Here is a 13876-nt window from a genome sequence, read left to right on the forward strand (position 1 = left end):
GGTCCTCCATTCTGGAGACTTGACCTACCCAGCGCAGTCTGATCTTCAGCAGCGTGGATTCGATGCTGTCGACCTCTGACATCTCGAGTACTTCGATGTTGGAGATGAAGTCGCTCCAATGAATGTTGAGGATGGAGCGGAGACAACGCTGGTGGAAGCGTTCTAGGAGCCGTAGGTGATGCCGGTAGAGGACCCATGATTCGGAGCCGAACAGGAGTGTGGGTATGACAACGGCTCTGTATACACTAATCTTTGTGAGGTTTTTCAGTTGGTTGTTTTTCCAGACTCTTTTGTGTAGTCTTCCAAAGGCACTATTTGCCTTGGCAAGTCTGTTGTCTATCTCGTTGTCGATCCTTGCATCCGATGAAATGGTGCAGCCGAGATAGGTAAACTGGTTGACCGTTTTGAGTTTTGTGTGCCCGATGGAGATGTGGGCGTGCTGGTAGTCATGGTGGGGAGCTGGCTGATGGAGGACCTCAGTTTTCTTCAGGCTGACTTCCAGGCCAAACATTTTGGCAGTTTATGCAAAACAGGACATCAAGCGCTGAAGTGCTGGCTCTGAATGGGCAACTAAAGCGGCATCATCTGCAAAGAGTAGTTCACGGACAAGTTGCTCTTGTGTCTTTGTGTGAGCTTGCAGGCACCTCAGATTGAAGAGACTGCCATCCGTGCGGTACCGGATGTAAACAGCGTCTTCATTGTTGAGGTCTTTCATAGCTTGTTTCAGCATCATGCTGAAGAAGATTGAAAAGAGGGTTGGTGCGAGAACGCAGCCTTGCTTCACGCCATTGTTAATGGAGAAGGGTTCAGAGAGCTCAATGCTGTATCTGACCAGACCTTGTTGGTTTTCGTGCAGTTGGATAACCATGTTGAGGAACTTTGGGGGGCATCAGAGGCCCTCTAGTATTTGCCAAAGCACTTTCCTACTCGCGGTGTCGAAGGCTTTGGTGAGGTCAACAAAGGTGATGTAGAGTCCTTTGTTTTGTTCTCTGCACTTTTCTTGGTGCTGTCTAAGGGCAAAGTCCATGTCAGTAGTTCTTCTGTTTGCGCGAAAGCCGCACTGTGATTCTGGGAGAACATTTTCGGTGACACTAGGTATTATTCTATTTAGGAGAATCCTAGCAAAGATTTTGCTTGCAATAGAGAGCAGCGTGATTCCCCTGTAGTTTGAGCAGTCTGATTTCTCGCCTTTATTTTTGTACAGGGTGATGATGATGGCATCACAAAGGTCCTGAGGCAGCTTTCCTTGGTCCCAGCAGAGCTTGAAAAACTCATGCAGTTTGGCATGCAGAGTTTTTCCGCCAGCCTTCCAGACCTCTGGGGGGGGGGATTCCATCCATACCTGCTTCTTTGCCACTTTTCAGTTGTTCAATTGCCTTATATGTCTCATCCTGGGTGAGGACCTCATCCAGCTCTAGTCTTAGGGGCTGTTGAGGGAGCTGGAGCAGGGCGGAATCTTGAACTGAGCGGTTGGCACTGAAAAGAGATTGGAAGTGTTCTGACCATCGGTTGAGGATGGAGATCTTGTCGCTGAGGAGGACTTTGCCGTCTGAGCTGCACAGCGGGCTTTGGACTTGGGGTGAGGGGCCGTACACAGGCTTTAGAGCCTCGTAAAAACCCACTTTGCTATTGCCCTAATCAGATCTCCAACCATGAACATCCTGGTGTCAGGCACTTTGGATCAGAAACTTAATTCCTGAGGCTGCATACAGATCTCTGACAGGCTTTCTGGGACAAGGGACTCACAATCTGACTTCTCAAATTCATTCTACATGGCATATCTGGAGCACAATGGAGAACTCTAAACTTATTTTGATAAATTCAGTGTTAACAGCACATAGGAAGTGTGGTAACTTCTATTTTGGGAAAGAACCACCCAGAATAATTATTTTTTTCTGGAGCACCAAAACCATCTTAGACGCTTGTCTTCTTCCACTGCTCTTTCTCCTCTTACACACAGCATGACCTCCAAGCTATATACAAGGCACACAGGAAGTAAAGAAGACAGACACAAGGCACACAGGAAGTAAAACCCCTCTCCCTCACTTTAAAAACAGTTACATTACTACACTTCCCCCCCCTGCCCCCGCCCCCTTAGAATCAAACATATCCCAAATTATGGAAAAAGGTCTTGTGGCAGATGAGACCTGTATCAGAGTGATGGCAAGAGCAAAGTGTGAAGATGTAAAGGAACTGCCCAGATCCAAAGCATACCACCTTTGCCATGGTTTCCATTGTGCAGTGTAGACAGTAGACATTGACATATCCACACTTGCCTCCTGAAGTGTGTTTCTGGTCTGTCGGACATACTTTTAGAGAATTCTCTTCATTATGATGAGAATTCTTCTATCACCTGCAGTGGAAGTCTTCTTGGAATACCAGACCCTTTGTGATTAATGAGCTGACCAGTACCCTCTTCTTAATGATGTTCCAAACAGTTGATTTTGGTAATCCTAAGGTTTGGGCAATATCTCTTACTGTTTTATTCCTGTTTGACAACTTCATTATGGCTTCCCTAACTATCAGAATCAGACTTTATTGACAACCTCATTATGGCTTCCTTAACTATCAGAATCAGACTTTATTGACATAAGTCACAAAATTTGTTGTTTTGTGGCAGCATCACTATGCAAATATTCATATAAACCACCTAACAATAAATAAAAATAGTGAATGAAAATTCAAAGTAAGGCAGTGTCTTTGGTTCACTGATCATTCAGGAATCTGATAACTGTGGGGAAGAAGCTGTCCTTGTCCTGCTGAGTGCTCGTCTTTAGACTCCTATACCTTTTTCCTGATGGTAGCAGAGTGATGAGAGCATGGCCTGGGTGGTGGGGGTCCTTGAGGATAGAGGCTTCTTTCTTAAGATACTGCCTCTTGTAGGAATACTCGATGGAGTGAAGTTTGACACCCTTCATTTTGCAACCCTTTGAAGTTTTTATTGTCCTGAGCATTGTCACCTCCATACAGTGATGCAACCAGCCAGGATGCTCTCCATGGTACACTTGTAGAAGTTTTTGAGAGTCTTCTGTGACATTCCAAATCTCCTCATATACCTCACAAAGTATAACCGCTTGCGAGCCTTCTTTGTGATTGCATTGATATGGAGGCTCCAGGACAGATCATCGGAAATGTTGGCACCCAGGAATTTGAAGTTCTTGACCCTCTCCACTACTGATCCCTTGATGAGGACTGGATTGTGTTCTCCTGACTTCCTCCTGAAGTCCACAATCATCTTCTTTGTTTGTGATTCTGCCAACAACTGTGGTGTCATTGGCAAATTCGTAGATAGCATCAGAATTGTGCCTGGTATGTAATGAGTAGAGCAGTGGGCTAAGTACGCACCCCTTGAAATGCACCTGTGTTGATAGAAAGGAAGAGACATTTTTACCAATTTGTACTGACTGTGGTCTTCTAATGAGGAAGTCAAGGATCCAATTGCAGTGGGAGGTGCAGAGGCCCAGAGTTTGGAGCTTCTGGACCAACACTGAGAGATATTGGTGTTGAAGGCTGAGCTGTATTCTATGAAGAGCAGCCATATGTATAAACTGCTGTTTTCGAGATGATCCAGAGCTGAGTTCAGTGGCATATTTCTAGTCATATTTCAAATTGAAAACTGACAACTACAGACTCCAAAGGTCATCAAAAACTTAGATGCGAGCCTACCTCTTTTATACCTGCACCAAAGAAGCAATTAAACATACCTGAGAACTCACAAACACCTGTGAAGCCTAATGTCCCAAATATTATGGTGCCCTGAAATGAGGGGGCTATGTATAAAAGCTGCTGTAATTTCTACATGGTTAAACCAAAATGTATACAAATACCTTGCATAAAATCTGGAATTTACACATTAATCATATGTGAATTGTTTGATTACAAATATAAAACTGTGAAGCAAAGAGAGAAATAAAGGAAAAAATATCTTTGTCCCAAGCATTATGGAAGGCATGCACTAAAAATATTACTTGCTGGAGCTGAACAGATACTTTATTTAAAAAAAAACTGCAAAGCCAACCAAAAACGCAACAGTATAAAATTGAATTAAAAAGATACAATAATACAAAATCATTGATAGATAATAAATCCTTTTTTATCCTTTTGTATCCTTCTTGATAGAGCAGATAATTCTTTTACAGTGTTTGAGCTGTTCCAGATTAGTGTAATAAGGGGATGTTCAAGAGCCTGACAGTGATTGGAAAGGAACAAAATGTTATGTTGCCCACACCAAATCTTCTTTGACAAAACCTCCTAAAACTGCATCCTTCCAATCTCTATCACTTAGAAAAACAAATCCTGTCATTAGATAGTAATTTCCATTACTGGCAAGTTCCAATCCCTCCTCGCTCTACCCTCCCCCCCCCCCCCCTCACCTTGACATAATAACCAAACTTGGAAATATATTGCCATTCCTTTGGCATCACTGGGTACTCCCTTCCAGACCAGCATTGTGGGAATAACCTCTGCACAAGAACTCAATGGATTGAGAAGGTTCCTCACCGCAACCTTCTCATGGCATTTTTTTTAATTTTAGGGGTACAGCACATTTACAGGCCCTTCCAGCCCACATGTCCATGCCTCCCAAATACACCCATGTGACCAATTAACCTGTACATTTTTAGAATGTGGGAGGAAACTGGAGCACACAAGGAAACCCATGCATACACGGGGAGAGGGTACCAACCCCTTACAGACAGCACTGGATTTGAACCTTGTTCACTGGTGCTGTAATAGCTTGTGCTAACCACGACACTAACCATGCTGTCCTTATTCTGTCTAGGTATTTAAGTTCAGCTCTTATCAGACTCATACTGTGTTTATGAATGAAGAAAAGCTAATCTATGTTAAATAGTTACTAAATATGTATAAATGATTGCTAAAACTAACACTTTGACTGGTAAATGGTTGTTAGTTCATTTATGGAATTATATTGGCATAATTAAGTGAAGGTAACTCCGCTTGACTTTTGTGGTAATTCTTCCTGAAAGAATATAATGATAAAATTTCTATTCTTTGAAAGGAATTTATGTAAGTTTCAGATAAGGTCTCTGGTTGGAAACAGTTTTGGCCCCAAACGTTAAGCATGGATGCTGCCTGACCCACTGAGTTCTTCCAGCATTTTGTGTAGTTGAGGTCAATTTTTATTTGGTTTTCGTCCAAAGTTACAATTATTCCTGTTATACATATGTTACATACCAAATTTTTCACAAAATATTCTTAATGTTATGAATAACAATCTGGATGATGCCATCTTTTAAAAAAATTAAATACACTTAAGTTTCATGTCCTGGAGTTATCTTTGACATTTTTATCTGCATAGTTTCCTGGACTCTTGATAATAGGCATTTCTATGTTCTTCAGTAAAATTGCCTAAAATGTGTTATCACCTTTGTTTTTTTTAAATATTGTTATTTTCTTAGGCTTTTATATCCAATTGATTCTTTTGTTTTAGGTCGTAGCTCGTGATGATGACCAAGGGGTAAATGGTCAATTGACGTATACAATTATTGATGGGAATGAACAAGGAGCTTTTACTCTGACCTCCAGTGGTCAGTTGAGCCTGATTGTGAGCCTCGATCGAGAAACAACAGCACAGTTTGTCCTGACTGTCATTGCCACCGATGCAGGTAAAAGCAGCAGACTGATCTGCATTTCGAACCAACTCACTCACTCACATACTTTACCCTGTATGTGTAAGAACACGGTAGTTGAGGTCCAAGATTTCATACCGCATTACAGCCGAGTCGCGGAACAGATGCATATACATCATGATTCAAGAAGCTGGAAAACAGAATACTGTGACTCAAACCCTATAATAAAACCTTTAAGACCTTTAAACTCCACATATCAACATACACATCTCGTAAATGAGCCATAAGAGACCATTTTTGAGTTTGTGGCTGTTAGCCACTGTTAGCCTGGCATCTTAAAATCAATGTTTGGGGTCCACAGACACCCACGCTATAAGCAATTCCGCGGATTAATGAATCACGTTCTAATGAGGTTTCACTGTATATTAAAACTGAAAGCAAACTTCTGCTCCTGACAAGAATGCAGATGAAAAATCAGGTGTACTGTACTCAGTAAATCCAATTTTCAGAATTTGAGATTTCTGAAGTGTTAATGTTTACAGGTTAATATGAGATAGAGAATTGTGAGTCAAATAAACATGACTCTGGCACTTGAGTTTATAGTCAGTCTTTTCATGGAGAAAGTATTCAACAGAAGTAGAAGAAATTTATCCCATGCTTAGTGAGAATTTCAATGTTATCTTCCTTTGGAATCTTTTGTATGCTAAAAGCATACAATTCATATTTTAAATGTAGGGAATTTAATTTGAATCATTTCAGTTAAATGGACAATGTTATTACATTATGACATTATAATTAAGCAATTCACAGGAAAATGTTTCTTTTGTCTTGTTTACTTCATGTGGCTTTATTTCAGATCATCACTAATTTAGTCCCATTCACATAATGTGAGCAACTGTAAATCATTGCTACAGTTTGAAATTTTGCCTGCCAATGTCAAATTGGGAAATAGAACTTCCTGACTTTTAATTTAAAAGATGGAAAATGTGGGTATTTCCTATCAAAGTTAAATTTTTTACTGATGCTTGACTGGACTCTGAACAATGGAATATGACAATGGTATAAATATACTGTTTTGTTGTGTCAAGCAATCTACGACTGTTCTGCAAAAATATTGGATCTGTGGTTGCATTTATATATATTGTAATATTCCAAAGCACTTAACACACTGAATTAGATCACCACAAGATAGAAGTATGAGTGTATGCGAATAGCAGGCTGTATAACTTGTTCTCTGATAAAAGTCCAGTGCAGATGAATACATGGAGCCAGTAATCTTTCTTTACTTCAATAGATTGCTCCCACATGGTTTGATTTATCTGCAACTCTGTCACTTTTAATATTTTGTGTTACACCAGACATGGTAGGAATGACCAGGTAAAGAAGACAGTTCATATTTTATTTTATCTTTTACTTAGCTGGGAATTATGATATACCAATAATGGAAGCATTGATACTCAAAACAAGTATCAAAATTAATTTCCCAATAACAAAGGTAGGTGACAGCTGAGGAAAGCCCCAGTGATTATTTATTCAGGCACATCCATTCCTGACTAACTTGATCAAATTTATGCTATAAATGTTCCATCTCAAAAATCTTGTTTTCAGAGACAAATCTTATCTAATTCATTCCAGGTACATCCTGGAATGTATTTGAAATATCTTTCTAAGCCCTGGAACCACAATAACTTTCTGTGCCTCTTGTTTCCTGAATTTAATCTTCATCATTTATTTGATTGCCTCTCTTTTTTAATCCATGATGCTAAAGAATACAGCATAACTTCCCCAAGCAGGACCAATATTGACATAAATGGGAATACTCTGCCAAGTCAACAAGTTAAAAATGCATGAGGCCTTTGAGTTTGTTTTTAGAGAAATAAGGTATAAAAACAAGGAAGTTCTGCCAAAACATTATACAGCATACTTGAATCTTAGCTGAAGAATTTTGTCCATTTCTGGGCACTGTATTTTCGGAAAGACATCAAGGTGCAGAAGGCAGGGCCTCCGACGAGACGAGGTGAATGAACTCGGTGCAGCAGCTCACCACCAGCTCCCGGGCTTCGTTGGCCACCCGCACATTGGGCAGCGTCTCCTTGATCATCTTATTGATGGCCGCTCGGGGGATGGTCAGGTCGTCGTCGTTCCCAGACGCCGAAGCCATGATTCACTTCAGATACTTTTTAAAGATAAAAACCCCACTCGGAGGGGTGGCCCCCGGCCACAGTCCCTGGGGGGGGGGGTCCTTTGTGGTTAAACACCCCCTCCTGTCCACGCGGCCTCTCACTATCCTTCTTCATTATCCCTCCTCTCCTCCTCCTCTCTCTCCCCCTCCCTCTATCGCCTCGAGTCCCCGGCCTTCAGGCACTCTCATTAAAACCTCTGAGTGGAGCCCCTTCCGTCTGCCTCCCTCATTCCTCCGCTAAATAAAAAAAATTTTAAAATTAAAAAAAAAGGTGCAGAAGGCATTTGAGAAAGTAGCAGAAGAGATGAGTAACTTTAATTACGTGTAGAGTCTAGAGAGGTTTGAATTGTTCTCCTTCAAGCAGGGAAGGTTGAAAGGCCAATTTAGAGATATGTTCAAAAATCTGAAAGTTGTTGGGTAAGGCATAAGTGCTGGTCACCAGATGAACCATATTTAAATGATCAGTCGATGTGCCTGAAGGAAGAAAAGGAAAAATACATGAACTTACTATTCAGAAATTCAAATATATGACATTGCTTAATTCCATTTATGAAGCACAATTACTGCAGTTTAGTGTGGCTGATTCCACTTGCAACATTGAATTGTGTTTCACTTGGTGGAGGTATAGAAAAACCAAGAAATTGTTTTATCTTCTTTCTAATCGTGTTAAAATAGCATTTATTGTCACTCTGAATCGGTTTTTAAAAGTCACATAAATCTATATAATGTCTTGCGATGTGAGTTTCAGCATGTCTATTCTATTAATTCATTGCAAGATCTCACAACTGTCAACATTTAACCTCACAACTGCAATTTAGAAAGCCTTTCTTCTTGCTGTAGAAGAGTCCTGCTAGTTCAAGGATAGATGCTGTAAGGATGGAAGAAAGGAGGGAGAATTCTCTCATGGCCTCAGAGGGATTTGAAAAGGTGGTAAACGATATTACCCAGTGCATTTTGGGGGGGGGGGGAATGGGGGACATGAGACTTTCCGGTTTATCTGCTGGCAGGTTTTTGTAAGTAGTGCTACATGAATTATTTATTACATAACTATACTTAGACATTGATAACAGATAATATCAGCAGGCCCCATCCTGGGAGAAATGCAGAGATCAATTGTAAGAGGTTAAAATCACTTGCCAGTTATAATCTAAAGATTGATTAATGTTTATTTTAGCTATTGTGGTCCACCAGCCAATACTATTTGCTGGTTTGCTTTCAATTTCTCACAAGCTATGGCTGACATTCGCTATATCCTTACCTGTTACAATATTTCACAGTTCCAGACTCCAGCAGCCAGTTGCATCGCTGATAGATTTGTCAGTGATATATCATACAACAGGTTTAAAACAATTTATGTGTTCTTGTACTTACAGATTTCCCACTATACTTGATATTCATAAGGCATACTATGATAAATGCCATGTTATCTGCTCAATCATAGCAGACCTCTCTGTCCACTGTCATTTTCAATATAATTTAGTGGTTTGAAGAGTTGATAGTGATACAGTTAGCTGTTTTATAATTAATTTATGGTTTTTTTTACACTGCAAACCTCGTGACTATGTCAATATTTATGAGCTATGGGTGTGAGATAAAGAAGGTTTAGATTGTTGAGTAGGTTTATATAGGTTAATGCAACGTCATGGGCTGTAGGGCCTGTACTTAGCTGTAAGGTTCTCTGTAATAAAAATAATTTTTAATGGAGAAAACAGTCCAATAGATTATGCTCATATGAAAGCAGACATTTGTAATGTCTATGGATTCAAAAATGTAGCTGCGTTGTATTTATCCCATTGTTGTATGCCATGCTATTCAGTTTCATGAAATGCAAAATGCAATAGAATTAAATAAATTGATGATTTCTTTTTTCTTGACCCTCAGTGCTTCTACTCAAAACTTTCAGAATCTGTCCAAAACAATTCATTCTATTGCAAATTTTGAACACACTTCTGCTTAAATATGCAGAAGTTGAATTACTCTTTAAATCTTTGAAAATGTTTGAGTTAAAACATGCAGCTGTTTGATCCTCACAGCTATGAGTCTGCATCAAGGAAATTATTTGATGAAAAGTCACCTACCTAAAACATTGATTTTTTTTTCCACAAATCATCTGATATGCTAACTATTTCCCTCATTATGTTTTAGATTGCTACCTTCTGCAGTATTTTACTTTTAGCAGTTGAATATAGAGACTGATCCGATGTTGGCCTAACCTGCTGATTAGGTAAATTCTACAAGCCAAATGGTGTAAAGTTGCTGTACCATTGAGGCCACATAAACTCCATGCAGTAGTTAATAAAAGACCACAATCTTCTTTATAAAAAGTAATCCTGAAGTTACCCACAGAATGCCTGAATGTCTGTGTAAATTCTGAGCCATTTTCTCAAGTAAAACCAGGCATAGTTTGCCACCTTGTACACTGCCCTGGAAGCATATGAACTATCACTTCAAATGCATCCAGATCTTCTTTGAATGTGCTCCATCGCAAGTACAAGTGCATATGATTTCCCTCATCCTTTGAACTGTGTCTTCATTACAGATTTTTTGCATCATTTCAGAACTTTGTCTGGATTTTAAACTCCACAATTTTCAATGCCTTTTTACCTGACATAAGAATATTTTAATATCTCACATGCTATTTGGACAGTTGTTTTAGCAGAAATAACATGCAGATGCTTTAGGGAGAATAAACAGTCCTTGCAAGTGCAATCTGTCTTTGAGGGATTCTGAAGGGATTATGCATTAGACCAGACCATTGTAAAGTGCTAAGAAATCTCAAGCATATGCTGCTTTGACACAAAATTGAACACAAGCCAGAGTGCTGAGATGAACATTACTTTGAGTTTCAATATTATTTAAAGTGTTTGAGTTTATACAGCACAAAAACATTTCCTTGGGCCCATCTTGTCCATGCCAGAAAGTTGTCCACCTGAACTAGTTCCATTTAGCTGTGTTCAGCCCTTATTTCTCTAAAACTTTCCTATTCCTATACCTGTCCAATTGTTTTTTAAATGTACAGATAATTTTGGAAATTGAGGTGAGTAAAGGAACTACTGTAGTCAGTGAAATGTGCTTTATGTACTAATAGATTTAGCAGGCTGTATCAATTGCAATTTTAAATTTTGAAGGTAATAGTTACCGTACATTATAAAAATTCTGATTAGATAAATGGACATTTTTTCCTAATGCCCCTGTGGATGTCAGAGTATAGGCCCAGAGAGATATGGAAATTATCGTGCTTCTAACAGTTTTCAAGTCAGGTGGAAAAAAAGTATTTTCTTCACTTTCAACAGAATTACACACCACTTTTAAAAATAAGATAATTTCCCTTGATGTTTTTCCCCCGGCAGACATGTTCATGCAGTATCAGTGTGAAAAGATATTGACCACATTTAAGGACCCTAAGACTAAAGGTTTTCCTTGAAAGTTGCAAGTAAATTTCACTTTCAGTTGTTGTCTTCTAAATATTATTGAAAAAATGTTTTCCCTCCCCACCCTTTCTTGTTTGCAATCTTGATTAATTGTAGGATTGCAATATTTAAAATTTATGAGATTTACCAATTTAAATCTCAAAATTGAAACAATAATTTCTTTTTGGAGCAAATTAATGATTTTTTTCAAACTGTTTGCAATTGCTTAGGAGTTTGTCCCATTACTATTGCATGTTTCTTCCTGCCCATTATGCATCTTTTCCATGTTGATCAAGTTAGTCCCATTTGCCTATGTTCACCCTATATCCTTTCAAACTTTTCCTATCCAAGCACCTATCTGTCTTGAACAACACAATTGTCTCTGCTTCTACTATTTCCTCTGGTAGTTTGCTCTACATGCCTTCCACCCACTGCATGGGAAAAAATGCCCCTCAGGCCCCTTTTAAAAATTTCCTCTCTCTCTTTAAATCTATGCCCCTCATGTTGTAGCTTCCTTTACCATGAGAATAATGATATAACTATTTATCTAAATACTATACTCATGATTTTATAAGCCTCTATAAAGTAGCTTCATTTACCTTCAGTGCAGGAGGGATAAAAGTCCTAGTCTATTCAACTTCTTATAATTCAAGCTCACTACTCCAGTTACATTCTCATGATTTTTTTTTCTCCTGCATCTTTTCCAGTTTGATGATATTAGTGGCAAGGTAAGTGTGTTCTGCATATACTTAGCAGATTGCAGCTCATGTCCTTCCAGGTGAATGACCGAGGGGCAGGTAGTCTTGTCACTTGTTTATTTAAGAAATAGATTCTCCTCTGATGCCTCATCTCCATGCACCATTACCGAATATGATAGAATAAGAAATTATAAATACAGTTGTCAAGTCAAGTTTATTTTCATCTGATTGCGCAAGTACAACCTGACGAAACTGCGTTCTCCGATCTTCAGTGCAAAACATGCAGACGCACACAAATAGACTCAACAATACAGATAAACAATACACAAACAGGACAAGTATTCGTATATGTAAATAAATAATTAAATACATTGTTGTTTCATGAATATGAGGCCTCAGATGGTTAATGTGAGCAGTTCTTTTGGTTGATCAACATTCTCACTGCCTCTGGAAAGAAGTTGTTCCTCAGCCTGATGGTATTGGCTCTGATTCTACTCTATCTTTTTCTGGACAGGAGCAGCTGAAAGATTGTGTGTGCAGTGTGAAAGAAGCCTTCAATCATTTTGTGTGCCCTCTTCAGATAACGATCCCAGTAGATCACATCAATAGAGGAGAGGGAGACTCCATTGATCCACTCTGCCACACTTATGGTCCTGTGGATTGACCTCTGATCTATTTCTCTGCAGTGACCATGCCACACTGTGATGAAGCCAGCCAGGATGCTCTCGATAGAGCTCCTAAAGAAGTTTAATATAATGGTGGTTGGTAGCCTTGCCCGCTACAGTCTACTCAGGAAGTGCAGTCGCTGTTGAGCCTTCTTGACAAGTGAGGAGATGTTGAGTGTCCATGATAGGTCACTAGTTAATTATAAGGAACTTGGTGCCCTCAACTCTCTCCACTACAAAATTGTTGATGTGTAGTGGAGGGTGGTCATTCCTGGTCCTGCTGAAGTCCATGATCATCTCTTTCATCTTGTCCACGTTGAGACTCAGGCAGTTACTCTTGTACTATATCACAAAATTTTCCACCTCTTCTCATCATTGTTACTATATGAGACCAACTACTTGTGTCATCTACAAACTTGATGACACTGTTGGGACTGGATCTGGTAATGCTGTTGTGAGTCAGTAGTATGAACAGGAGTGGGCTGAGCTCAAAGCCCTGAGGTGCACCAGTGCTTAGTGTAACTGTGCTTGTCATTCTGCTGCTGACCCAGACAGACTGGTCTTTCCATTAGGAAGTCCAGAATCCAGTTACAGAGAGAGGTGTTGAGTCCCAGCTCTGTTGTTACTATTGGAACAGTAATCTGTGACTTAAACCCTGAGCTAGAATCAATGCATGAAACACATGCTGATTTTATGGTGAAATAAAGAACAAGAAAACATGATAGGCCAAAGCCAGCATGGTTTCCGTAAGGGAAACTTTCGCTTGACAAATCTATTGCAATTCTTTGAAGAAGTGACAAGCAGGTTAGATAAAGGAGATGTAGTGGATGTTGTGTGTTTTGGTATTCAGAAGGCCTTAAACAAGGTGCCGGACATGAAGCTACTGAGAAGATAGGACGCCGTGGTATAACAGGAAACAGGAACTAGCATGGGTAGAGCATTGGCGGATTGGTATGAGCCAGAGTTAGAATATAGGGATCATATTCTGGTTGGCTGGCTGCCAGTTGCTAGTGGTCTTCCATAGGGTTCGGAGTCGGAGCCACTCCTTTTTATGTTGTATATTGATGATTTATATTATGGAATTAAAGACTTTGAGGCAAAGTTTGAAAATGATCCGAAGGTAGGCGGAAGAGCAGGTAGTGTTGAGGAACCAGGGAGGCTGCAGATTTGGAAAATGCACAGAGAAGTGTCAAGTAAAGTACAATTTCGGAAAGTGTATGGTTATGCACTTTGGTAGAAAGAATAAATGGGCAGATTATTCTCTAAATAGGAAGAAAATTAAAAACACCCAGATGCAAAGGGACCTGGCGTCCTCATGCAGGATAGGCTT

The 13876-nt window shown here is 39.7% G+C and overlaps 1 protein-coding gene across 2 annotated transcripts in view; it reads left to right on the forward strand.

Annotated features, from left to right (window-relative positions):
- fat4 (FAT atypical cadherin 4) overlaps positions 1-13876 on the forward strand; it is a 465822-nt gene that overhangs the window by 287086 nt on the left and 164860 nt on the right. For both annotated transcript variants that reach the window (XM_069925240.1, XM_069925241.1), the window contains exon 7: positions 5453-5627. In XM_069925240.1, the coding sequence (XP_069781341.1) occupies positions 5453-5627 (175 nt within the window). The remainder of the gene's footprint in view (positions 1-5452; positions 5628-13876) is intronic.

Source organism: Narcine bancroftii, chromosome 3 (genome assembly GCF_036971445.1).
Source record: "Narcine bancroftii isolate sNarBan1 chromosome 3, sNarBan1.hap1, whole genome shotgun sequence".
Taxonomy (NCBI): domain Eukaryota; kingdom Metazoa; phylum Chordata; class Chondrichthyes; order Torpediniformes; family Narcinidae; genus Narcine; species Narcine bancroftii.